Below are 26088 nucleotides of genomic sequence, written 5' to 3'. Positions count from 1 at the left end.
CTTGTTTAGTAAGTTTATTGAGTTGCTTCTTCAAATCAAGGAGTTTCTGGACTTAAAAGGCACAGAAAACCCAATTTTATGACTCTGGGGGCTCACAAGATTATATGCTCTTACTTATTTGCTGAACCACCTGAATACATTGAAATTGAAACATAAGAAAAAAAAATGGAGCATTTGTTCTAAGAAGTACAGGTATTCAGATCTAAACAGAACTGATTTTATAGCTGGCAGTTAAGACCTTGCTGAATTCCAAATGCTGAATTATTTCCAGTCATTAAAATGATAGATTTTTGAGAAATGCAAAGCTTTGGTAGAAATGGGGTCATAATTTTAGAAGATATTCTTGTTTTTTATCTTGTTTTGTTTCAGTTCTTGAGGAGGAATCATGCTTTAAGTTTCCCTGGATTTCTTTGGGATGTCCACAGGGTATATATACATTTTCAAGTGTCTACCCTATAAATATGACTTTGTTTTAGAAGGCACTAATTGGGTTGAAAGTGAGCTCTGCCCATCAAGAAGGCATGGTATCCCTGGACTTTTGGGAAGAAACATATGAGTGCCAGAACTGTCCTGAAAGCTCTTTCAGTATGTCCAAGTTCTAGGAGATACTGTGCATACTTTTGCTTATAGTGAAAAGAGACCCTCTTTCATATAGCTGACCAAAGAGAGGCTGAATATGTTCAGAATTGAAAAGATCTTTAAAAATATATTAGTCATTCATTCCAATAAATATTGACAATCTTATTCATGCCTTCAAAATTGTTGTTTCTTGCTGTGGGGTGAAAAAAAAAGGTCTGAATTTTCCTATGAATAACATTGTAAACAATGCTGATGTTACCGTTTTGGTATTAGTGAAATACTTGTGTTTTGTGAATAGAATGGGCTTTAATTCATTGTTATTACTTAAAAAATTGCAGCCTGAGTATATTTGGACTTTTGACCCATTATTGAAAAACAGGAGACTGTTAGTGTAAGTGTGAGGATATTGAAGAACAAAGGGGAGATACTAGTAGTTATTACCATAGTTGCGAGCATTGCTATGAAAATATTTGGTATTATGATTAAACCTGGAACAAGTCTCTGCAAAATAATGCCAGATAGATAGAAATAATAATACCAGCTATAATAATAATACCTGCCATATACTGGTCCCTGTACTTAGCTTTATATTCACTATAGGTATTATTAATCCATTCTACAGAAAAAAGTGAGGCTTATAATAACAGTTAAATAATTTACCCAAACTTGAATAGCTAGTGAGGGGGGGACTTTGAGTTTAAAACTAGCCTCTCTCCCTGCAAAGTGAGTTATTTTTATTCTTTTCCCAGCTACCTGGAGAGTGCTTGGGTGTAAGTTATGGTTCCACCGCTTACTAGCCATGTGGCCTTGGACAAATTTCTTAACTTCTTTGTGCTGTAGTGTTTCCCATTTGTAAATGGGGATGAAAATACTACTTACCGTATAGGGATGTTGAGAAGATTAACTGAGTTAATGTATGTCTTGTGCTTAGAACAGTGCCTGGCACACAGACACTGCTTTATACAGGTTAGCTTTTATTGTTGATACCTCTTAAAGGGAATGCTGAAATGGACACCATTCAGAGACACACTCAAATAGAAAATTTCTCAGCTGTGGTCCTATATGATTTCAAACTGAACATCTCTGGGCCATTTTTAACTGCTTGGGAAATTAGAGGATTACCTCTGATGTACATTAAGCTTTCAGAATTTGTATCCTTTCCTCTTGCAGTTTTTCTGTCTTTCTGTTCCTCCGCAGTAATTAGTATAGTACAGCACGGGCATTGTGCTGTTTTATAGCGTGCAAGCTATTTTATAACCTTCCAAGGGAACTTCACCCCAGGGTGTATACCTTATGCAGAAGGTGAGTTTAGGATAATAGTCACCTATTACTCTTGCCTGACACAAACATGTTTAAAGCAGTCACTGTTCCTTTGTTTTCCAAGCAACTTCTCCTTGAAACCCATCCTTTGGTACCTGTGGTACACAGAATAGTGGTCCTCTCAAAGATGTCCATGTCCTAATCCCTAGAACTTGTGAACATGTCATATGACACGACAAAAGAGACTTTGCTGATGTGATTAAGTTAAGGACCTTCAGATTGCAGGATGACCTCTAGTTATCCAGGCAGGACCCATCTCATCACAAGGGTCTGTGTAAGAGAAACCCAGGAGGGTCAGAGTCAGAGAAGGTGCTGTGAAGGCTGACATAGAGGGTGTAGTAATGTGATTGCTGTTTTTGAAAATGGAAGTAGGCCTTGAGCCAAGGAATGAGGGCAGCCTCTAGAAGCTGGAAAAGGCAAAGAAACAGATTCTGTCTTTCCTGGGAACAACCTGAGTTCTATTTTGTTGCTAGGCTTTGGATTCTTCCAGTAAGAATTTTCTTGAGTAGGTTTTTTTCCTTATTGGGTACATGGCCTTTCTCCTCTCATTCAGAGTATGTCCTTTCAATTATCCTAATTTATTTTATGCTATTAGTCTTCAAATCTTAATCAGAATATCTTGAGTTCAACAACTGTTTTCTGGCCTCTACTAAAATCTTCAGAGCTCTACAATGCTCTTTTTGGTGAAGAATTCTGCTTTTAAGGATTTTATACTACTGCTGAGAAATGGCAAGACACTTATCTCTTTTTTTGGCAACATCACTCAGAGCAGTAGGATTACTTACATCCCAACCTGTACTTCAGAAGTTCCTCCATGTCTGGCTACCCTCACTTGATAAGATTTTAATTATTATTTGTTTTGTAAGCACAAAAAGATGGAGTCATAAAATCTTAAAAATCTCTGCAGAATTTCACTTCTGTAGAAGTGAAAGGGAAAGATAGCTAGGATTTTTAAAAGATGAACATAGTAGCATTGATTCTGCAGCTGCCTAGAGTTAGGCCTGGGGCAGGTGGATTGTTTGGAAGAGGAATGTGTAGGGGCATATGTGAACTTATTTTTGCTTGCTGGCTTGTTTGTTTGGTAAAAATACAAAAATCAACCACGTGTAGTGGCGCGTGCCTGTAGTTTCAGCTACTCGGGAGGCTGAGGCAGAAGAATCACTTGAACTCGGGTGGTGGAGGTTGCAGTGAGCCAAGATTGTGCCACTGCACTCCAACCTGGGCAACAGAGTGAGACACCGTCTGAAAAAAAAAAAAAAAATTAAGGCCAGGCATGGTAGTTCATCCCTGTAATCCCAGCACTTTGGGAGAGCAAGGCAGGAGGATTGCTTGAGACCAGTCTGGGCAACATAGAGACAAGGTCTCTACACACACACACACACATACACACACACACACACACCACCTTAGCTTGGCATGGCATGGTGTGCCTGTATTCCCAGTGATGAGGAGCCGAGGCAGGAGGATTGCTTTGTTACGGGAAAAGTGATCTCGACCCAGAACTCAAGAGGGAGTTCTTGGATTTTGTGCAGGAAGGAATTCAAGGCAAGTTGCAGAGTGCAGTGAGAGGAGATAGTTTATTGAAAGCTACTCAGTTACAGAGTAGGGAGTCCTCAGAAAGCAGTGGAGAAACGCACTATCTTTCTTATAAGCTTTTCTTATATCGTCTATGTAAAGACTAAACTAAGCTGTGTCTACATGCAAGTGGGCTGACAGCATGGCACAATTTATTATTCTCTTGATTTAAAGAAAACTATCCTTGACATTTTAGCATGTAAGTACATCAAAGTATAACTATAATTATCTTGATAGCATATATTGCTATGTGTACTGAGACATCTGGACTTTCTGTTGTAGGAATTTGCCTTTCAGGAATTGCCAAGCTGGTTCCTTAGCTGTAAACATCTTAGGACCATGGATTGTGACTGGCGAGGAATGTGCCTTGTTAGTCTCAAGTTGGAGTTGACTTTAAAATCAGGTCACTGTGGCTCTCCTAGGCTCCTGCTTCCCTAATTGCATGAGCCCAGGAGTTCGAGGCCATGTTGAACTATGATTATACTACTGCTGTCCAGCCTGGGCTGCAGCAAGACACCATCTTAAAAAAAGAACTAATAGACTTTTTTTATTCTTAATGTAGCACTTAAAAAAAATTAAGTTCTGGGATACATGAGCAGAACATGCAGGTTAGTTACATAGGTATACATGTGCCATGGTGATTTGTTGTACCTATCAACCCATCATCTAGGTTTTAAGCCCTGCATGCATTTGGTATTTGTCCTAATGCTCTCCCTCCCCTTGCCCCTCACTCGCTGACAGACCCCAGTGTGTGATGTTCCCCTCTCTGTGTCCATGTGTTCTCATTGTTCAACTCCCACTTATGAGTGAGAACATGTGGTGTTTGGTTTTCTGTTCCAAGACAGATGATGGTTTCCAGCTTCATCCATGTCCCTGCAAAGGACATTAACTCATCCTTTTTTATGGCTGCATAGTATTCCATGGTGTATGTGTGCTGCATTTTCTTTATCCAGCCTATCATTGATAGGCATTTGGGTTGGTTCCAAGTCTTTGCTGTTGTGAACAGTGCCACAGTAAACATACGTGTGCATGGGATTGCTGGGTCAAATGGTATTTCTGGTTCTAGATCCTTGAGGAATAGCCACGCTGTCTTCCACAATGGTTGAACTAATTACACTCCCACCAACACTGTAAAAGCATTCCTATTTCTCCACAGCCTTGCCAGAATCTGTTGTTTCCTTACTTTTTTTTTTTTTTTTTTTTTGAGGTGGAGTCTCACTCAGTTGCCAGGCTGGAGTGCAGTGGCGCGATTTTGGCTCACTGAAACCTCCATCTCCTGGTTCAAGTGATTCTCCTGCCTCAGCCTCCCGAGTAGCTGGGACTACAGGCACATGCCACCATGCCAGGTAAATTTTGTATTTTTAGTAGAGACAGGGTTTCACCATGTTGGCCAGGGTGGTCTAGATCTCTTGACCTCGTGATCTGCCCGCCTTGGACTCCCAAAGTACTGGGATTACAGGTGTGAGCCACCGCACCCGGCCTACTATTATAATTTTTATTTTCAGATGATGTTTTAGATATTATGCATGTTTAAATTGCCTTTGGTAGGAAAAAGACCCTTTCTTTCTCCAAAATGTCTTATAATCTACTATGAACTTTTTTATAGATGGAAGTTTTTACTTCAGGAGTTTTTTCACCAGAGAACTATGGAGAAAGGCTAAAGAAAAGTATAGGAAAGAAAGAGAACAAAACAGTCCAAACAGCACTGTAGCTGTGCCTAGGGTACTATTGTGGTAGCTTTTTTTTTTTTTTACTTATTTGTTTTATTTATCTGTCTGTTTTATTCATCTCACATTTCTGAGTATGCAGCATTTTGGCTTTGTGTCTTTTGAGTCTTATAATGTTATATATATTTTAATTGCTTGGCAAATAATAGTTTTCATATACATGAAGGTACACTGTTCTACTGGGACATTCAGTTCCCATTTAAAAGCCTTGGGAAGAAAAATTCTAAGTTGCTGCCAAATCAAAATAGATCATCTCCTTCTCTTGTCTGGATTGTGTTTTGTGCTTGGAATTATATTGAAAAAATGACTTATAGCAATATTTCTAAAAGCCTTCTAAATAAATGAATGTCCTGTCAATTGTGTTACAGAGTTACAAATTTTGTCAAGGAAAATTACAATTGATTTTAGACCAGTTGGATCCTGGGCAACCTAAAGAGGTAAGTTTCAAGGACAGCTGTCAAGTTCATGCAGATAACATATGTTTACAATATATGAGATTACAATCAGCAGCAACCAGGTTGTTTCCCTTGAGGCTAAGCCTTTATTATTATGGGCAATCCTGGACTGATATCCCTGGTAAACTTTCAAGTCCAAATGAAAAGTCACAGAGTAAAGGAGGCTTTCCTTAGAGAATTGTCATGGTTTGGAAGAGGAAAATTTATCTTCAGCATCAATTTCAAAGGGATAAAGTTATAGGCAGTTGTCCCCCAAACTGTTCTTTCACTGTTGTTTTATATGTAACATTGTAGTTAGTCATTTCTTAAGAAAAAAGATTTTTAATTCTTTTTTTACTTTCAGAAAATGTGAACAGCTTTTAAAAATAATTATTTTTAATGGTCAAATAAAAATCGTGTATATTCGTCTTGTACAACATGTTTTGAAATATGTATACACTGAGGAATGGCTAAGTTGAGCTGTTCTAACATGCATTGCCTCACATACTTATCATTTTTGTGGTGAGAACATTTAAAATCTACTCTCTTAGCAGTTTTCAAGAATCAAACATTGTTATTAACATAGTCATCATGTCATCATGTTATACAGTAGATCCTTGAATTTACTTCTCCTAACTGAAATTTTGTATCCTTTGACCAGCAGTTACCCATGCCTTCCCTAACTATCTGAGCAATTTTGACCCATTTGTTTATTTTTTAGAAAAATTATATTTATAGGGAGGGTCTTACTCTGTCACCGAGGCTGAAGCACAGTGGCGCAATCATGAATCACTGCAGCCTCTACCTCTCCAGGCTCAGGTGATTTTCCCACCTCAGCCTTCTAAGTAGCTGTGACTACAGACGCATGCCACTGCACCTGGTGAAATTTTGTGTTTTTTGTACAGATGGGGTTTTGTCACGTCACTTAGGAAGATCTCAAAATACTGTGCTCAAGTGATCCACCTCCCTTGGCCTCCCAAAGTGCTGGGATTCTAAGTGTGAGCCACTGTGCCTGGCCAGAAAAAGGATTTTTAAGAGAAGCAATTATATTGAATTGTGTCTGTTTATATTTTAAGAGATTGTACAAATCACTGTTTATGAAGATTATTTCATTTGAAAGTCAGCATGAAATAGAAAATATGATAGGATTTGTGAGGATTTTTTTTTTTTTTTTTTTTTTTTTAACCTAAGCCTTTTTATGTATTGGTATGCCTATCTTGCCATTTGGTCTCGATTTTTAAAATTATTTTTCTCAAACTATTAAATTTAAACTAAGTGAATAGTTGTGATTTACTCCTACTGAAATTTTTTAAAAACTCATAGAGAAGAATAATTTTTTTCTTCTCAGCATTTTGCATTATGATTTATTTTCTGGGTTCATAGTAAATAATAACATCTTTCAAAAAATATCGGAAATGAGTTTTAAATTTTATATGATAAAAATCCTGTTGCCTTCAATTTAAATGGATGATTTGGAAACTATACTTGTTTAGAAACCTACATTTTGCTTCTGCAAGTAGTAAATTCTTAATGGGATTTTTTCCTAAAAATTTCCTGAAATGGAAAAATTACTTAACATTGTAAATGAATTCCTAATCTTAAATCTCTCAATATTTCCCTTACTGCCTATCACAAATAAAGTTATATTGAGGAGTTCTTTCATATGAATATATAAACAGTTTCAAATATATGTATATTCTTTGTCTATTTTGTCTAAAAGTTGGGCCCTGGTTCAGAGTGTCTGATTTGCTGAGGTTTTGGCTCCTGTCTCTTAAGCCTCACCTTTTTAATGACTAGGCTTTAGTTGTTTCAGTTGGGAAATGACCAGATTTTGAGGATGAGGCTGGAATTAGTGTGTTATTATTCACGACTTGGATATTGAGTGGGAGAAAAGCTTTGTTCCATTCTTCATTGGAGTGAAACTATTCTCTACTACTTTCCCTTGGGTCATACTGTTTTGAGTGAATTCTGATTGCATTTTGAGAAGACTGATTAAGAATAAGCTTTCTATGAAAATACAGAAATACAATTTTGCATCCCACTGCTGAAAGAGTTACTTTTTTTTCTACCTAAGTAGTCAGAAGGCCAGAAAATATGGTATAGCAGAAAAAACAAGTTGAAACTGATTGTTTTGTGAGAATTGTTCATATATCCTAGAATGGAAATGCTTTTCCAGTGGCATATCTGGGCAACGTTTTGAAATTAAAGCCCTCAAACTGTAGGAACGGCCTAGAATAGGGAAAGCCTGTAGGACAAGGCCACTGGAAAATGTTGCATTGGTGATTCTGATTCAACTACCATTCTTCCTCCCGTTCCTCTTAGACATGATACCTAAAATCTGCTACCACATTTAGTATTTTAATTTTTGCTTTACACAAACAGCAACTGTTTTTTTTCCTCTGCTTAGCACTTAGTTTAAAAAATGATTTCTCAAGAGTTTTTTAATATAAAGGCATCTGATAAATGACTCTTTATAAATTATCCAGACTTTGCCTTTTAGTAGTTTGTTAAATATTGTTTTGGAAAAGTGGCATTATTTTAGTGACTGAATGTTAATAAAAGTCTTTTAAAAAAATTGTAGGTGAGATATGAAGCCTTGCAAACATTATGTTCAGCTCCTCCATCTGATGTCCTGAACTGTGAAAATTGGACTACTCTCTGCGAAAAACTGACAGTGTCTCTTTCAGATCCTGATCCTGTGTTTAGTGTAAGAAAATGGTTATAGAAATATTAAAAATAATTTGTTTTCCCACCATTCTGGAAATATAGAATATGATAGTTATGATAGTTTTCTTTTCTTTTCTTTTTTTTTTTTTTTGTTTTTTTGAGACCGAGTTTCACTCTTTTTGCCCAGGCTGGAGTGCACTGGTGCTACCTCGGCTCACTTTAACCTCTGCCTCCCAGGTTCAAGTGATTCTCCTGCCTCAGCCTCCTGAGTAGCTGGGATTATAGGCATGCCACCACCAAGCCTGGCTAATTTTTGTATTTTTAGCAGAGATGGGGTTTGACCATGTTGGCCGGGCTGGTCTTGAACTCCTGACCTCAGGTGATCCGCCCACCTTGGCCTTCCAAAGTCCTGAGATTACAGGCATGAACCACTGTGTCTGGCCGATAGTTTTCTTTAACAGTAGCTCACACGTTTATGGAACTTCAGTTTCAGCTTTCTAATTGTCAAAATTTTTCTTAACAAAATTTTGTGATTAGATTCAAAATATGGTCATATTTCATTGCCAAATAATACACTGCTACCTTGTGCATTTTATCTTGTAAAGGAATATCCTAGTATTTTATTTTTGTTTTGTTTTGTTTTTTGAGACAGGGTCTTGCTCTGTCACTCAGGCTAGAGTGTAGTGGCATGATCACGGCTCACTTCAGCCTCAACCTCCCAAACTCAAGTGACCTTCCCACCTCAGTCTCCCAAGTAGCTGGGTATTATAGGCATGCACTACCATGCCTGGCTGATTTTTGTATTTTTTGTAGAGATGGGGCCTCACCACATTGCCTAGGCTGGTCTTGAACTCCTGGGCTCAAGCGATCCTCCAGCCTCAGCCTCCCAAAGTGCTGGGATTACAGGCTTGAGCCACCACACCTGGCTGTGTCATTGCTTTTGAATGATGCTGTTTTATGATACTCTCAAATTAAAAAAAAATTTTTTTAAAAAGGATTCATGATATATGAAAATTTGAACAAAAAATGATGAATTATGGTTTATTCAAAAGGGCTTATAAACATTTTCCTCATGTATTTAAGTGTTTACTTAGAGATTGCTTAACTGCTTAAAGAAAGAAGCTAGAAAACTAATGCTGAGATTTTAGAAAATAATTTGAGGTGAATCATAAAGCAAATATAGAAAGTTTCTAAAATTGTAAAATTATGAAGTCAGTAGATATGATTTTATTTAAAAATTGGTTTGCATATGACTTTTTAGGAACAGTTATTATATGATGAAAAGTAAGCTTTACATTAACAAGTGCAGTAATTCTACAGGTAGTATCAATGATGGGAATGAAAAGAAAACCCCTGATTATCCAAGAATTGCATTTTAAACACAAATTGGATTTCCTTATAGAGGATCTTTTCTTCCTAATTGATATATCGGTGAAGATAGTTTTGGCTTGAAAATTGGTATGATGTTTGGCATAGAATTTAAGGCATTAGCAGAAGAGTTACATTTTGCTCTTTGTTCAGCAAATATATATTGAGTATCTACAGTGTGCATCATTCTCGTTTAGACACTGGGAACACACCATGGACAGAACACAAAATCTTCGCCCTCAGAGAACTTAGATTTCAGTAGATAACACAGAAAATAAATAAATAGTTATAGAAAAATATAAGGTATCGCAATATGTTTGTCTATTTAAAATCAGTCTACAGTCTACCATTGATGAAGATATGATTATACTGGTAAACAGAAGTGGTTTGGGAATCACTGTTTGTAATTCTTATAAAGGGAAGAAGGTGTTTACCTAATACTTGGATGCAGTTCAACCTTGTTAACACCAGAGGGTATTGTAGACTTCTGCAACAGCTCAATGATCCAAGAACTTCAAGGTGAAAAAATATGTCTCAGAGTTATCTTTAACATTTCATGCTCTCTGACGACAGATGCAATTATAACTTTCTGTGTATTTTTTCTTTTACTTAATAAATACAGAATAGTAGCCGAATAAGTTTCCTTTATTTTATAAATTATGAAATAACTTTATAAAATAGCAAATTCTAGCCATTTTAAATTATTATGCAGCAAGGTTCAGTTTTATTACTTATGCTAATAAAATTGGAAGCAATTATTATAGAGGAGAGATGGTAATAAAATTAGTCATTTTGAAGTAGGAAACAAGACATGGAGTTTTTTTTCATTTTAAATTTGTGCTTGATCCAAATTCTTTTTGAGTTCAATTCTATTTCTTCATCTCCTCCTCTAAAGGACTCTTAAATGCAACTGAGTGAAGCCTATAGGGTTGAAAAGTATGACAGATACCTATCACTTGCTGCAACTATAAAAATAGACTTCCCAAAGTATTTAATATCCTTTGTTCAGCAGGAATTTCTTGGGGCTATTAGAAGATACTTTTAGTAACTTGGGGAACTATTTCTTGTAAGTGGATTATCTAAACTGGTATCAACAGTGTTATTAATTTCCCCCCCCAGATTAGACTATTTAAGGCAATTTTATGTTTTTATTTAATGGAAAGTTGAATTTCACTATTAGGATTAATCTCATCATGCTATTAATAAAGTAGGTATAATTAAAGGGATAATAATAGCTACCATTTTAAAGTAACTCTTAGTGCCAGGCATTATGCTAACTACGTCTGTTGCCACTTTTAACTTATTTACCTTCTAATGGTTTCTATTTTAGAGTTTTAATAATGTAAAAATTTAAACATAGAGTAATTTTGGGAATAGGCAAAATTAGAAATAATTCTAAATCTCTAATTACTGAAGCTACCCATGTAAGCAATTAAAAATGATGAATTTTGGTTTTGGAAATACGGGGTGTTAAAAAAATTTAGTACTGCCTACTCTGTTCCTTTGTTTGACGCCTTTACATTGTCTCCTCTATGAAACCTCACCTTACCCCCTCCTCACCATGTCAGTATATACTATGACCGGATTGTGCAGTAATATCTTTCTGTTATTAGATTCACATATTAGTTTTGGTCAGTTTTAATTTTTGCTGACACAGAGTGTGCCCTTTTTATATAAGTACATTCTGACTCTGGTTTCTGAATGGTTTATTTGTATTTATTTTATTTTCTGAGTTTTTACTGTGTGAAAAATATTTCATCTCTATTCTATTCTTGTAAGATCTTAGATGCAAATTTTCTGTCTCATTTCCGTAGGACCGGATTTTAAAATTCTGTGCACAGACATTTTCACTTTCTCCATTACATATGACCAAGGAAATTTATACAAGCTTAGGTATGTTTATGAAAACATTTAAAAATGTTTTTTGTCATTTGCATGTACTTAAGAATGGATAGGAAATAACTTTTTTCAGAAAGCACTGTAAATGAATGATGTAATTTTATATTTTCCCTTTTTTTCAGCTAAGTATTTGGAGTCATACTTTCTTTCTAGGGAAAATCATATTCCTACTCTTTCAGCTGGTGTAGATATAACTAATCCTAATATGACTCGCTTACTTAAAAAGGTATCCATTTACTAGAATATGCTTTCATTTTTATTTATTTAGTTTTATATTTGAGGATGCTAATTTTTTGAGAACTATTGTGCACTGCTTTGTAGGTTCGTCTTCTAAATGAATATCAGAAAGAAGCTCCATCTTTCTGGATTCGTCATCCAGAGAAGTAAGTCCCCTCCCAATGTATGCCAGCATAAAACCTAGCAGTGTTACCGCCCCATATACATTTCAGACAGAAAGAGTAAAGACAGTCTTAATGGACTTATATGATTGGGAAGGGATTAATAAAATTTTTCTTTTTCTTTTTCTTAAGCTTGTCATGTTTTATACTTAGCTATGTGAATTACTGTATACAGGTACCACGTTACATCATTTATCACAAGGTAAAAAGAAAATGTAGCACTAGTTTTTTTTTTTTAACGTATCAGTGATTTGAAGGTCTGCATTAGGTTCTTATTGGTCTTTACTATTGCATTTTGGACAAGTTCCTTAAATATTCTTTAAACTTTTTCCTTTCAGCTCTAAAATTTATACTAAGTTGTAAGATAATCTGTGAGTCTAAAAAGGAAAGTTAAATTCACAGATCCAGTGTTGAAGTAGAAAGAACCTGTTGTTAAAGCAGAAACATTGAGTATGAATCCTACCTGTCATTTACTGAAATAGAAAAAATGTTTCTGAAGATTATATGCTACTTTATCATTCCATGAATATAAAGTATAGCACCAGAACTATATATGTAATTGCATTTCTTTTTTCCCAAACTTTAAGGCATATGGAAGAAATTGTGGAGAGTACTTTGTCCTTATTAACAGTTAAACATGATCAAAGCCATGTTGTCTCACAAAAGATTTTGGATCCGATCTACTTTTTTGCATTAGTTGATACCAAGGCTGTGTGGTTCAAAAAGTGGATGGTAAGGAAAAATAGAATATTTTTATACCTTTTAGTGCATTGCTATATCATTTTAATAAATAATGTTTGAATATTTACTGTGTGCTAAGAGTTCTAATCACTTCTACATGTGTTAACTCATTGATTTCTTATAAAACTTTACGAGGTTGGTGGTATTAATACCTCCATTTTTCAGATGCAGTAACTGAGATATGGAGAAGTTAACTTGCCCAAGATTTTTTACCTATTAAGTGGCAGAGCCAGAATAGGATTTTAAGTGGTATTTCATTTGAATCTAAGCTGAATGACCTATTCAAAAACCTATTTTCTCTTTAGTGTGAAAGCTTCAAAAATTTTAAGCAAATGTGGTAGAACATAAGGATTCAATATGTATTTTTTTTCGGGCTTAGGAGATATTTCTGAAAGTATTCTTTCATTTGCCTTCCTCCTGAACCTGAAGTTTGGGGAATGTGTTTAATACCTGAACCTGGCAATTTCTTATGAAGCTGGAACTGAAACTAATAGTAAGAGTAGAGAGATCTTTATACTGTTACTTCCCTCAACCTCTGTTGACTAAGAGCGGTCTGTGTTTGTCAATAGCAGCAACAGGACTGGCTTTTATGCTCACATTGTTTTCTCTCTCAATCTGTACTGGGCACCTAGGTACTATATTTCTTGCACTTGAGAAGAGAGGGGCTGGGGCATTCATTTACTCTTCAGCACAGTTTGGATGTTATCTGGCGATGGTGCTTTGTGCCTTTTGCTAAGTTGTATGATAAATGCCCAATTAACCAGAACACAATTCTGTCTCTAGTGGTTAGCCCTTACCTGGCCTGTCTAGTATGTGATTAATGTTTACTCAATTAAATTAAATTAATTTAAAATGAACCCTTTGTTCCTCACATCTAACAGTTAAATTTTTTTCTTGATTATCAAATTATATCATTATTTGAGAAAATATGCAAAATATGTAAAAGCTTAAATAAAATTAAATTTTTCTAATTATACAATACAGGGATAACAACTGTTAAGATTTTGTTTCATGTAGATATGTTATATATACTTTTATATTTATCTATTTAGGTCATCTTTTTTTAACAAAATCAGTCATATTTTACTAACTTTGTAATTAACTTTTTGTCATTTGACATTCTTATTGCTGGGAGTTGATTCTTAAGAGAACGGGGTACAAATTTATTTAAAAATCACATTCTGAAGTGTGTTCTAGTATACATGAAAATTCATTACATCCTCCTATAATTTTTGCATCTAAGGCAGGAGTTGTCAAACTTTTTATGTAAAGAGCCAGACCATAAATATTTTTGGCGTTGTGGGCCTACAGTCCCTATTGTAGCTGTTCAACCCAATTGTTGTAGCTCCAGAGCATTTATACATAATAGGTAAATGAATGGACTTGACTGTTCCAGTGAATTTTTTTTGCAAAATTGGGTCTAGGCAGAATTTGATCTGAGGGCTGTAGTTTGCTGACCCTGGTCTAAGATATACTATGAGGATTTCTTTTCAGAACATGGTCAATATTAAAAATAGTTTAATACTATATCAACTTATTTCTCTTATTAAGTTGGAAAAAGGATTAATAGTTTTTGAAAACATTTTAAGCTACAAGGTTTAACACTCAAGGTTTTGATTAACCTTCGGTTAACCAAAACACAATTTAATCAATGTTTAATTAAAAATTCTATTCCCGGCCAGGCACGGTGCGTCACGCCTGTAATCCCAGCACTTTGGGAGGCCAAGGTGGGCAGATCACTTGAGGTTGGGAGTTTGAGACCAGCTTGGCCAACATAGCAAAACCTCATCTCTATTTAAAAAGCAAAAAAAGGAAAAAAAAGAAAAACAATACAAAAATCCTCTATTCCCTAGAATTCTGAAAAAGTTTTGACTTATATTATTCTGTTTAATATTTTTATTTTTAAAAAAAATTTTTTTATTATGCTTTAAGTTCTAGGGTACATGTGCAGAACATGCAGGTTTGTTGGTAGGTATACAAGTGCCATGGTGGTTTGCTGTACCCATCAACCCGTCATCTACATTAGGTATTTTTCCTAATGCTATCCCTCCCCTAGCACCCCACCGCCAAAGAGGCCCTGGTATGTGGTGTTCCCCTCCCTGTGTCCATGTGTTCTCATTGCTCAACTCCCACTTATGAGTGAGAACATGCTGTGTTTGGTTTTCTGTTCTTCTGAAAGTTTGCTGAGAATGATGGTTTCCAGCATCATCCATGTCCCTGCAAAGGACATGAACTCATCCTTTTTTATGGCTGCATAATATTCCATGGTGTATATGTGCCATATTTTCTTTATCCAGTCTATCACTGGGCATTTGGGTTGGTTCCAAGTCTATTACGCTATTGTGAACACTGCTGCAATAAACATATGTGTGCCTGTGTCTTTATAGTAGAATGATTTATAATCCTTTGGATATATACCCAGTAATGGGATTGCTGGGTCAAATGGTATTTCTAGTTCTAGATCCTTGAGGAATTGCCACACTGTCTTCCACAATGGTTGAACTAATTTACACTCCCACCGAAAGTGTAAAAGTGTTCCCATTTCTCCACATCCTCTCCAGCACCTGTTGTTTCCTGACCTTTTGATGATCGCCATTCTAACTGATGTGAGATGGTATCTCATTGTGGTTTTGATTTGCATTTCTCCAGTGACAGTGATGATGAGCATTTTTTCATGTATCTGTTGGCTGCATAAATGTCTTCTTTTGAGAAGTGTCTGTTCATCTCCTTTGCCCCCTTTTTGATGGGGTTGTTTGTTTTTTTCTTCTAAATCTGTTTAAGTTCTTTGTAGATTCTGGATATTAGCCCTTTGTCAGATGAATAGATTGCAAAAATTTTCTCCCATTCCATAGGCTGCCTGTTTACTCTGATGATAGTTTGTTTTGCTGTGCAGAAGCTCTTTAGTTTAATCAGGTCCCATTTGTCAATTTTGGCTTTTGTTGCCATTGCTTTTGGTGTTTTAGTCATGAAGTCTTTGCCCAAGCCTATATCCCGAATGGTATTGCCTAGGTTTTCTTCTAGGGTTTTTATGGTTTTAGAGCTTATGTTTAAGTCTTTAATCCATCTTGAGTTAAGTTTTCCCAACACCATTTATTAAATAGGAAATCCTTTCCTCGTTGCTTGTTTTTGTTAGGTTTGTCAAAGATTTATTCTTTTTTTTGAGACGGAGTCTCACTCTGTCACCCAGGCTGGAATGCAGTGGCACAATCTCGGTTCACTGCAACATCTGCCTCCTGAGTTCAAGCGATTCTTCTGCTTCAGCCTCCTGAGTAGCTGGGACTACAGGTGCACGCCACCACTCCTGGCTAATTTTTATATTTTTAGTAGAGAGGGGTTTCACCATATTGGCCAGTTCGAGACCATACTCGAACTCCTGACCTCGTGATTTGCCTGCCTCATCCTCTCAAAGTGCTGGGATTACAGGTGTGAGCCACCGTGCCTGGCCAATATTTGTATTCCTAAGTGAAATGAAGAAACTATATTTTGAACACTAATGATATCTTATATAATCCAGCTAAACAATATTTATAGTTTTCCCTAGCTTTGTACAATGCTATGCATTTACATGTTTTAATTACATCTATATTTTGCTCCAAGGAGAGATTTAAAGCTCTTTTGACACTTTGAATCATTTTTAAATATGGTTGGCAGAAAATGATTAGGGTACTGTCACTTTGGAGCATTTCAGTGTTGGCAGATTTCTGCACATGTAGACCGTACAGTATCCTCTTCAGTATAAGAGTTGTGCTTTTTAACTTTTTTTCCCCACTGTGTATCTTTTTTTGGATTCTGTCATAGGTATACTTTTTTGGTGGTGGTTTTAAAATAGTTTAGCATGGAAATTGGACACAATTGTTGGATAGAATGTTCTTCTACTGGTCAGTCACTAAATGATCTGCAAGTTATTTGCATTCTTGTGATTGCTATGCTCCTAATACAATGCACACATAAACACCTGTCTGTCATTGACTATAATGGTTTAAACCTAAGCTATTGTGTGATTTATGATGTTGTCATTAGAAATCATGCAGGAAAAATAGATTTTGAGTGGCACAGCTTGAGTATTAAATATCATTTCCTTTTAATTTTAGCATGCACGTTATAGCAGAACTACAGTATTAAGACTTCTTGAAAAGAAATATAAGTCTCTGGTAAGTCTGTAATTCTGTTTTTATGTTGAGAAATAATATCACCAAAATATATATGATGTAATAACTTGACTAGGTAAAGTTGTGTGGTGATAATTAATATTGGATAATGAAGCAATTCGCCTTTTATGTGATCTTAAACTACCATCCTGTGACACATAAAGGGATAAAAATAGAGACTTAAAATGAATGCAGTCAGGATAACAATTAGAAAATATGTTTTATATATATAGTAAATTGGCTTCTATACATAACAAGCTGGTTTGAGAGAAGCCATATTTTTAAGCAGTAGCATGTAGTTCGATTCAGATCAAGTATTCATAAAGCCATTACTTCTATAATATAGACCCGTGTTTTTCAGTGAAAATTACATGGCAAAACTCAAAATGATAAATACTTTTGCATTTTCAATAATTGGTTTGAGTTATACCAAATGTAGACTTAGTGCTCTAAAATATGTTAGGAAAATCATCTACATTTGTTACTGTTAGTAGAACAATGTGTAAGGGTACTGAAAATAATTAAAAAGAAATCAGTAAGTCTAATAAATAATTGACAAAATGAAAAACAAAATTTATTAAGACATTCAAATGTTATACTGATATAGCTTTGGGTCAATAAACATCTTTTATGTAGTTAGGCAGAACCTTGAGTTTGGAAGTTAGCTGAAGAAAAGATTCCGGAATTGTGATTTTTGGTTGAGTGCAGTAGAGCATAAAATGAAGGAAGGAGAACAATAGTTGTTTTGTGTTTGAATCAAGAGAATTGAGCAGCAGAAGAAGAGAGGGATATTGAATAATAGGATAAGAATTTATTTGTAAAGGTAAAATATACTTCAAAATTTTTAAATAAATTGAATTTAAATAGTTTTTCCACATTTGATTTTTCTCTCATTCCCATTTTAAATAAAAATTTGTTGTTGCTTTATGAGCATAGACTGTTCTTGCTAGAATAGAGAAAGGAAAAATAAAGAACAGGATGATTTTCTCCATGGTTTATGTAGAGATAATGACTCACTGTTGCTATCACAGAGGCCCCAGTGAAAGTATTTCAAATAAGGTTTTTTATAGATTAATTCTTAAAATTGGTTTCTTATTTGAAAAGTTAACTATACCTTGACTTTTAACCTGCAAATGGAATTATGTCATTATAAATCATCTTAATATTTTATCAACTTAGTCAAATATTTTATTTTATGTATATAGTATGTCAAACTTGCTTGACATTTCAACTTAAACCTCATTTGCACTAAAAAGCTTTCCTACATTTAAAAAATATCAAAATATTATTCATATTATATTTATTTTCTTAAAGTAAACTTGGCCCCACTTTTGAAAAGAAACATTGGGGAAAATGATGCAAGATCTGTTTATTCCCATTGTATTTTCAGAATCAAGGGTCAAATTTTTTGCATCTGTGATGGAAATTGCAGACCACTCCATCAATTTGTGTTTCTGTTCTATAAGAGATTCTTGTATAAGAACTTTACTCATAGCAGCCTGTTTAGCACAATGACCTGCTGATGTATTTCCTCTAGCTCCTCATCAGTGCTCTCTGATGTCATTTTCTGCAATGATGAAATATCTGTGTTGTACAATACGGTAACCACAAGCCACATATGACTCCTGAAAACTTGAAATGAGACTAGAGTAAATGAGAAACTGTATTTTTAATTTTATTTAGTTTTTATTAATTTAAATTTAAATAGGCATGTGGTTGGTGGCTACTGTATTTGTGTGGTTCTATTCTATATTATGTTTATGACATTTTTAGTAGGTAGCATTAAGCTATCAATTTTTCTATATGCTGTTGGTTTTTTATAGATATCCCTGAAAAAGTTAAGATAGTCTTTGTTCCCATAGAATCTGAAAGACATGAACTGGTTAAAAGTTTTGGCTGTCAGCGTAAATATTTAACCTTTAATTTTTAACAGTTTGAATCTTGATTCAGTCAACCCCTAAAGGAATGGTTTCTGAAATGGTTTTATGTAGTGCCATTTTTACTGCTCTCTGAAAGTCATTTTAAAAAATGACTTGACGGCTTGGTTATTTAAATTCTCCCTTAGTTTTTCCTGTCTTATTGTATTTAACCTTTTTTAAAATTTCTGTCTTAGGGGTTAACAATTAAATGAACTGGCTGGTATATATTTGATAGTATAGGGCAATAAGTATCAAATACAATCCTGAGTTTTATAGCAAATTTCTGTCTGTTTTCACAGGGGTTAGAAAATTGATACATTATACTCTCAACTTGACTCTTTAAATTCACCTACTATAGATCTGCTTTCTGCTACTGTGGTTTAAAGGGATGTCATGTAATGTGATTGTTCATGTCCTGAGATTATTCCTTTTCTTTCCTGTGATTGCTACCTTTTCTCAAATAAAGATAGCATGTTTAAGAAAATATAAGGGAAAGAGTAGAAGGAAAAGAAGGGAGTGTAAGTAAGTGGATGGTGAAGATAAAGCTGGGTAGTAATGGATGCAAGGAGGGTGGATTTCTAAAGGTTTGAACGAAAGAGTCTTTGAGAGAGATTATTTTGGAGACAGTGTTTTGAGTTTTCAGTTAAAGAAGTGGACTATTGTTAGTTCTTTTGTCTTCTAATTCTTAAGAGCTTCTCTTAAGTGTATTATTTTATAAATTTTTCGTGTCAAAAGTTTCCTGAAGTGTCAGTTGTTATTTTAATCCACTTCTGTTTTGTTTTGTTTTTTGTTAGAAAATTGGTCAAAGGAGAAGTATTGAAGCAAAAAGATGTTTAAGACATTGTATAATAATGCAAGCAAAAGATGATGGAACCGTGGAAGAAGGATAAGACAGAATTGGGATAAATGGATGGACTCCAAATACTTTATTTAGAATGTAGGATTTAGAGGACTTTTGAATGAGGGGGTTGTGATTGAGGCCTCAGACAATTGATTAATGTCATTCATTGAGATAAGTAACACAGTAGGAGGCAACCATTTGCTGGAAAAGATAATGATTTTTAGATTTGGTAGATTTAATCATATTTGAAATGCCGATTTCTAGGAGGCATGGGTCTGGATCCCTGATGTTTGATTTAGAAAAGACACATAGATATGGGAGGGGGAGGGAGTCCCCAAGACAACCCCCAGGTTTGATGATTTGCTAGAAGGGTTCATAGGATTCAGCATATAGTTATGCTCTCAGCTATCATTTATAACAATGAAAGGATACAAAGAAAAATCAGCAAAGAGGAAAAAGTTCATTGAATGAAGTATGGAAGATATGAAAGTATAAGCTTCCAAGAGTCTGTTTCCCACTAGAATCACATAAGACATGCTTAACTCTTTCAGCATTGAATAGTGGCAACTTATGTGAAATGTTATATACCAGGGAAGCTCATTAGAAACTCAGTGCCTGGTTTTTGTTTTTGAGGAGGGGGTGCTGATCACATAGAAACCCTCTGCCTGGTACATACCAGGGTCCAAGACTCCTAGAAGGAAAGCAGGTATTCCTCATAAACTACATTATTTGTGCAAACTTTGTCAGCCATTCTCAGTTCTCAGAATGATGAGAGCCCTCCTGAAATCCAAGTTCTAGATGCTATCAAAATCCCACCTTGTAAGGAGGCCTTTCTAAAGATAGAAGTCCTGCCATGTTACCTCTTTTCTGCATACAACTGAGGCCATAAGAAAGAATGAGTTGGGAAAATCCATTGATTCCTTGATGCTACAATTATGAACTTGCTTCTTTTCAAACCTTTATTTTTTTCCTATCTAAAGCTTAATTAATCATTCCTTTCACTTGGATTCCATCTGCTTCTTCCTCTTGTGTATTTTTTTTTCTATCAACTATCCCCTTTCTCTCCTATATAGTCAAACTCTTCCCCTCTGTTGGCTTCCCCCAGTAACATTTAATCGTACCCATATCCTTCTTAGCTGAAAAAGAGTTTAATCTTGACTCTAAGATACAGTTATTGGTCTATTTTTTAAATTTTCCTCAGCTGTCTTTCCTGAAAATAAAAATTATGCTAACTACCTTTACTTTTTCACTTCCTATTCCTTTATTTGGTATAGTTTGGCTTTATTCACCAAACTCCTCTGAAAGTGATCTTTTCAAGGTTACCAACAACTGCCTTGTTACCAGATTTAACAATTATCACACTGTATATCACTGGTGGCTTTTATTTTTTTTTTGGGAATCAGGATAAGAGGCCATTGATGGGTAGGCAGGTGCTGAGGAAAGGGGAGAAGGTTTGAAGTCTCTGCTTGTGGAGAATGAGAGGAGGAGTTAGAATGGAGACTAATAGGAGAATCACTGGGTACAGTAGGGGTTGGAGGTCATTTTTTATTGTGACTCTTTTCTTTGAATTATGAGATTTTTCTTTATCAGTTTTTAGCATATCTGATATTTGAGATGGAAATAAAGATGATCCACTTGATATTTTGCTAGCTGGGTAGGAGGAAAAGATTCTAAGGCAAAGGAACTGGACAAGATAGTTTCTAAGGTTATGGCCATGGCCACAGAGTTTTTGCATTTTTCATTATAAAATATAAAGTACATATTTATTTCTGTCCAATGACACCAACATTATAACATTATCATATTTGTTGGTCCACAAATATTTTCACAGTGTTCACCAGAGTGATGCCATAGGTAAAATGTAATTGAGGAGGCTGAGCTTTAAGGGCTAGAAAGGTACTGTACTAAATATTTTTCCCAAATATTTCTCCAAAGTATTTTTACAGCTTTGACTAATTTCTTTTAATTCTTGGACTTGAGGGCTGCAAAGTTCTGGAATTAATAAGTTATTATTTCATCAGGTAACTACAGCCATTCAACAGTGTGTTCAGTACTTTGAACTGTGTAAGACTAGGAAAGCTGATGAAACTTTGGGACATTCAAAGCATTGCAGTAAGTATTATTTCCTCTGTTACATACTTTTAAAAATGGTAAATTTTATTAGGAAATACAGTTTAGTAGGAGCTTTTATTTTTTAATGATTGTTAGTATGGTAAATTAGGTCACTTTTACTAATGATGCTGTAAAATATATTTTACACATTTATAAGATACACTGTAATCATTATTTTTTATAAAAGATCTACATTTGAAATTAATGTACAACCATACTGATTCTTATTAGATGCAGTTCTTCAATTCATACTAGGGCATATATCCTAATCTGTTACATTGCAACAATATACAGTCCATCCTTTCCCCTTCAGTAATGTATCAGTCATCTAATCAGGCATGTATGCACTTCAATGGGAAAAAAACTTCCATAAAGTGTTGTTTTTATTTTTGAACACCCCGTGTCACCCCGTGATCCTTCTTTGCTTATTCTCTGTTTGAGCTAAAATGTCCTGGATGCTTCGTAATCTGGCCCCAATTTCTTGATATAATCTCTTCTCTAGTTATTGACTAAAATGAATCTTCTCTTAGTCTTTTTTTTGTATACCAATGCCTATACAACATTATTTTTACTCCTACTGCCCCATCCGTAATTCCCTACACTAATAGATATCTTAGTTATCATGAAAGAAGAAACTGTATTTTATTTATTTATTTTTTTAGACAGAGTCTCACTGTATCACCCAGGCTGGAATGCAGTGGCATGATCTGGGCTCACTGCAACCTCTGTCTCCTGGGTTCAAGCGACTCTCCTGCCTCAGCCTCCCAAGTAGCTGGGAGTACAGGTACCTGCCACCACATCTGGCTAAGTTTTGTATTTTTAGTAGAGATGGGGTTTCACTGTGCTGGCCAGGCTGCTCTTGAACTCCTGACCTCGTGATCCACCTACCTCAGCCTCCCAAAGCACTGGGATTACAGGCATGAGCCACCACGCCCGGCAGAAACTGTATTTTAAATTTCAAGGCCTCCCTGCTTATTCTGAATTTTTCTTGCTCTTGCTTATATCACACAATTGGCCATGTGAACCTGATAGCTTTTATTGTTCTGTTGTTTTTATGTTGTTTCCTTAAGCATATAGTAAGCTCCTTTGAGAGTATGATGATACCTTATACTTTTCTTCATTCTCAGGTGAATTTCTTTATCTAACTCAAAGCAAGGGAGATGATGATAGACCAATAATTAATGGGTTTCAAAAGCTAGTGTTTTGTAGGGGAGGAGAAAGTGTAGAAGTTATAATTTATTCTTCAAGAGAAGGAAAAGGACATATAAGTTCATATGTTATCTCATTTACAGACTTACAGATTTTTCTAATTTCTTGATATTAAAATGTAATATTTAGCTCCTTTCCCCTCATTACTTTCTTAGCCCGTCATGGTTTTGCTCTCTTCTCTATCTACTAAAGACCTCAGGGTGCTTCGTTGCATTTTTTTTTTTTTTTTGCCATGTTTTTAAAAAAATTCTTGCTCATTTCTCTTTCAGAGTTTTCTGCCTGCAGTTGCCCAACTTTAGGTCAATTCAATTCTCTATCTCTTCTGGTACTCAAGAAATTGAGCAGAGAGTATATGACATGGCTTGAGAGTAAATATATATTTTCTAACTTTAGCTACTCTCTCTCTGTTGCTTTGGAATCCTCCTAGATGTTCTTTCTTCGGCGTTCCATAACAGCTGTTACAAGTCCTTGTCAGTCTCATCGAACCTTCTGCTTTGCTCCTGCCCAATTCTCTCTCAGGAGGAGGAGCCCTTACTTACTCTTTCATTAAGAAAAATGGAACTTTCCAGATATGAATTCTCTAAATGTCTTGCTTCTTTGTATGCAAATACATATTTATGTGCCCTAATCAATATTTCCTTTTCTTAGCCTGCAAAGAAGAGATGTTTTGTTTTAGATTGGTGTCTTAATTCTGTTATCTTCTGTGTGTATATGTTTGAATGACAAATACATATTGGGAGATGTCTATATTGTAGAGATTCTAATTTCACTTAGACATGTGCTTGTTAATATGATCTTTTGTAATATTGGCTTTTAGTTGGTGGAATTAAACAGTAACTAACATTTTCTATTAACTTTCTTCTGCCCTTAACTTACTTTTGAAGTTCCTCTTCAGTGGCAGATAACTCTGGCAGTCTTATGGTATTTATTTTAGAATGGATACTATATGTATACTATTCTTTTCTGAGGCTGCTTTTTAAGATGATTGCTTTTCTTTGGGGATTTATTGTAAAGGATCTTAGGAAACAATAAGGAAAACAAATAATTAAAAAATTTTTGACCAATAATGTCTCCATTCTAGCCTGTAGCCTTGTTTAATGTCTAGAAGGGAATGAAGACAGGTACTGTAAAATATAATGATACTAAATAAGTGTTCTTGTTTGCTTCTCTTTTAAGGAAACAAACAGAAAACTTTCTACTACTTAGGACAAGAATTACAATATATTTGTTTCATTCACTCACTGTGCCTTGTAGGAAGATTACTGATCTATAAACAAGGCAGAAAACTATTTCCTATTAAGCTGAAGAATAAAAAAGGTAAGTACAATTAGGAGAAATAAATTTGTTGAGATATGCTAAGATTTATATATGATGGAGTATTCAAACTTGGAAGTTTGGCATGTTCCTTTCTACGGTACTTAGCTACATACCTTTTAGTCTATTGATAGCTTATACACTTCGAAGTATTTGTTTTCTTTTAGTTTTCAGTGTGTAATTCTTTCTACATGTTATTTTTTTTCTTAAATTATTCCTTCAGCCTTTAGGGATCCAGATATAGATTTAGAGCTAGAAGACCTTGTTTATAAACAAGCAGTTTATAAACTAGCAGTGATCTTTTGGGAAAATCACTTAACCTTTGTTGTTTCCATTTCTTTATCTGTAAAAATTGAATAGTGAAATCGGTAATATTTAACTTACAGAATTTTTGGTGATCACGGAGAAATGAGGTTTGCAAATACTGTTTTATAAACTGCAAAGCCCTGTGTCATTTTGTATATTACCATATAATTTTTACCCTAAGTCTCATTTACTTTTTCCCCATCAAACTTCAGCACATGCTGTTAGTATATACTTAAACTCTTAAGGGAAATAAAAATGATAACTAAGAATATAGTATATAGCAGAGACCAGCAAACTGTTTTTTAGGTTTTTTTTTGTAAAGCACCACATAGTAAATATTTTGGGCTGTTTTGGCCACATACTGCTTTTGTATATTCTCTCTGTGTGTGTACAAAAAAGAATTAATGTAGCAGGCCTGAAACAACTATCCTTAGAAAGGCCTGCTTGCAAGGTTGGACCTTGGCTGGGACCTAGGAACTTAGATTTCCTATTATTCCTAGAACTGTTGAGTGCCTCAACCGTGCACTGATCACCGCCTAAACTGTACAGTGTGATTTAGGTGGAGTACCTGGTTTTCTTTCTTTTCTTTTTTTTATTATACTTTAAGTATTAGGGTACATGTGCACAACGTGCAGGTTAGTTACATATGTATACATGTGCCATGTTGGTGTACTGCACCCATTAACTCGTCATTTAACATTAGGTATATCTCCTAATGCTATCCCTCCCCCCTCCCCCCACCCCACAACAGGCCCCAGTGTGTGATGTTCCCCTTCCTGTGTCCATGTGTTCTCATTGTTCGATTCCCACCTATGAGTGAGAACATGCGGTGTTCGGTTTTTTGTCCTTGTGATAGTTTGCAGAGAATGATGGTTTCCAGCTTCATCCATGTCCCTACAAAGGACATGAACTCATCATTTTTTATGGCTGTGTAGTATTCTATGGTGTATATGTGCCACATTTTCTTAATCCAGTCTATCATTGTTGGACATTTGGGTTGGTTCCAAGTCTTTGTTATTGTGAATAGTGCCGCAATAAACATGCATGTGCATGTGTCTTTATAGCAGCATGATTTATAATCCTTTCAGTATATACCCAGTAATGGGATGGCTGGGTCAAATGGTATTTCTAGTTCAAGATCCCTGAGGAATCGCCACACTGACTTCCCCAATGGTTGAACTAGTTTACAGTCCCACCAACAGTGTAAAAGTGTTCCTATTTCTCCACACCTCTCCAGCACCTGTTGTTTCCTGACTTTTTAATGATCGCCATTCTAACTGATGTGAGATGGTATCTCATTGTGGTTTTGATTTGCATTTCTCTGATGGCCAGTGATGATGAGCATTTTTTCATGTGTCTTTTGGTTGCATAAATGTCTTCTTTTGAGAAGTGTCTATTCATGTCCTTCTCCCACTTTTTGATGGGGTTGTTTGTTTTTATCTTGTAAATTTGAGTTCATTGTAGATTCTGGATATTAGCCATTTGTCAGATGAATAGATTGCAAATATTTTCTCCCATTCTGTAGGTTGCC

General features: G+C 35.3%; 1 protein-coding gene across 7 annotated transcripts in view; it reads left to right on the top strand.

The window, feature by feature from the left end:
• TBC1D32 (TBC1 domain family member 32) overlaps window positions 1-26088 on the top strand; it is a 261936-nt gene that overhangs the window by 18422 nt on the left and 217426 nt on the right. For 5 of the 7 annotated variants that reach the window (XM_054492124.2, XM_063666541.1, XM_063666542.1 and 2 more), the window contains 9 exons: window positions 5570-5638; window positions 8217-8342; window positions 11485-11563; window positions 11692-11795; window positions 11891-11952; window positions 12555-12699; window positions 16800-16859; window positions 21638-21728; window positions 24114-24254. In XM_054492124.2, the coding sequence (XP_054348099.2) occupies window positions 5570-5638; window positions 8217-8342; window positions 11485-11563; window positions 11692-11795; window positions 11891-11952; window positions 12555-12699; window positions 16800-16859; window positions 21638-21728; window positions 24114-24254 (877 nt within the window). The remainder of the gene's footprint in view (window positions 1-5569; window positions 5639-8216; window positions 8343-11484; window positions 11564-11691; window positions 11796-11890; window positions 11953-12554; window positions 12700-16799; window positions 16860-21637; window positions 21729-24113; window positions 24255-26088) is intronic. The other 2 variants (XM_063666543.1, XM_063666544.1) reach the window with 1 other exon arrangement.

This window comes from Pongo pygmaeus, chromosome 5 (genome assembly GCF_028885625.2).
Source record: "Pongo pygmaeus isolate AG05252 chromosome 5, NHGRI_mPonPyg2-v2.0_pri, whole genome shotgun sequence".
Taxonomy (NCBI): Eukaryota; Metazoa; Chordata; class Mammalia; order Primates; family Hominidae; genus Pongo; species Pongo pygmaeus.
The sequence above is the reverse complement of the archived record's forward strand: the minus strand, read 5'-3'. Positions and strand labels throughout refer to the sequence as shown.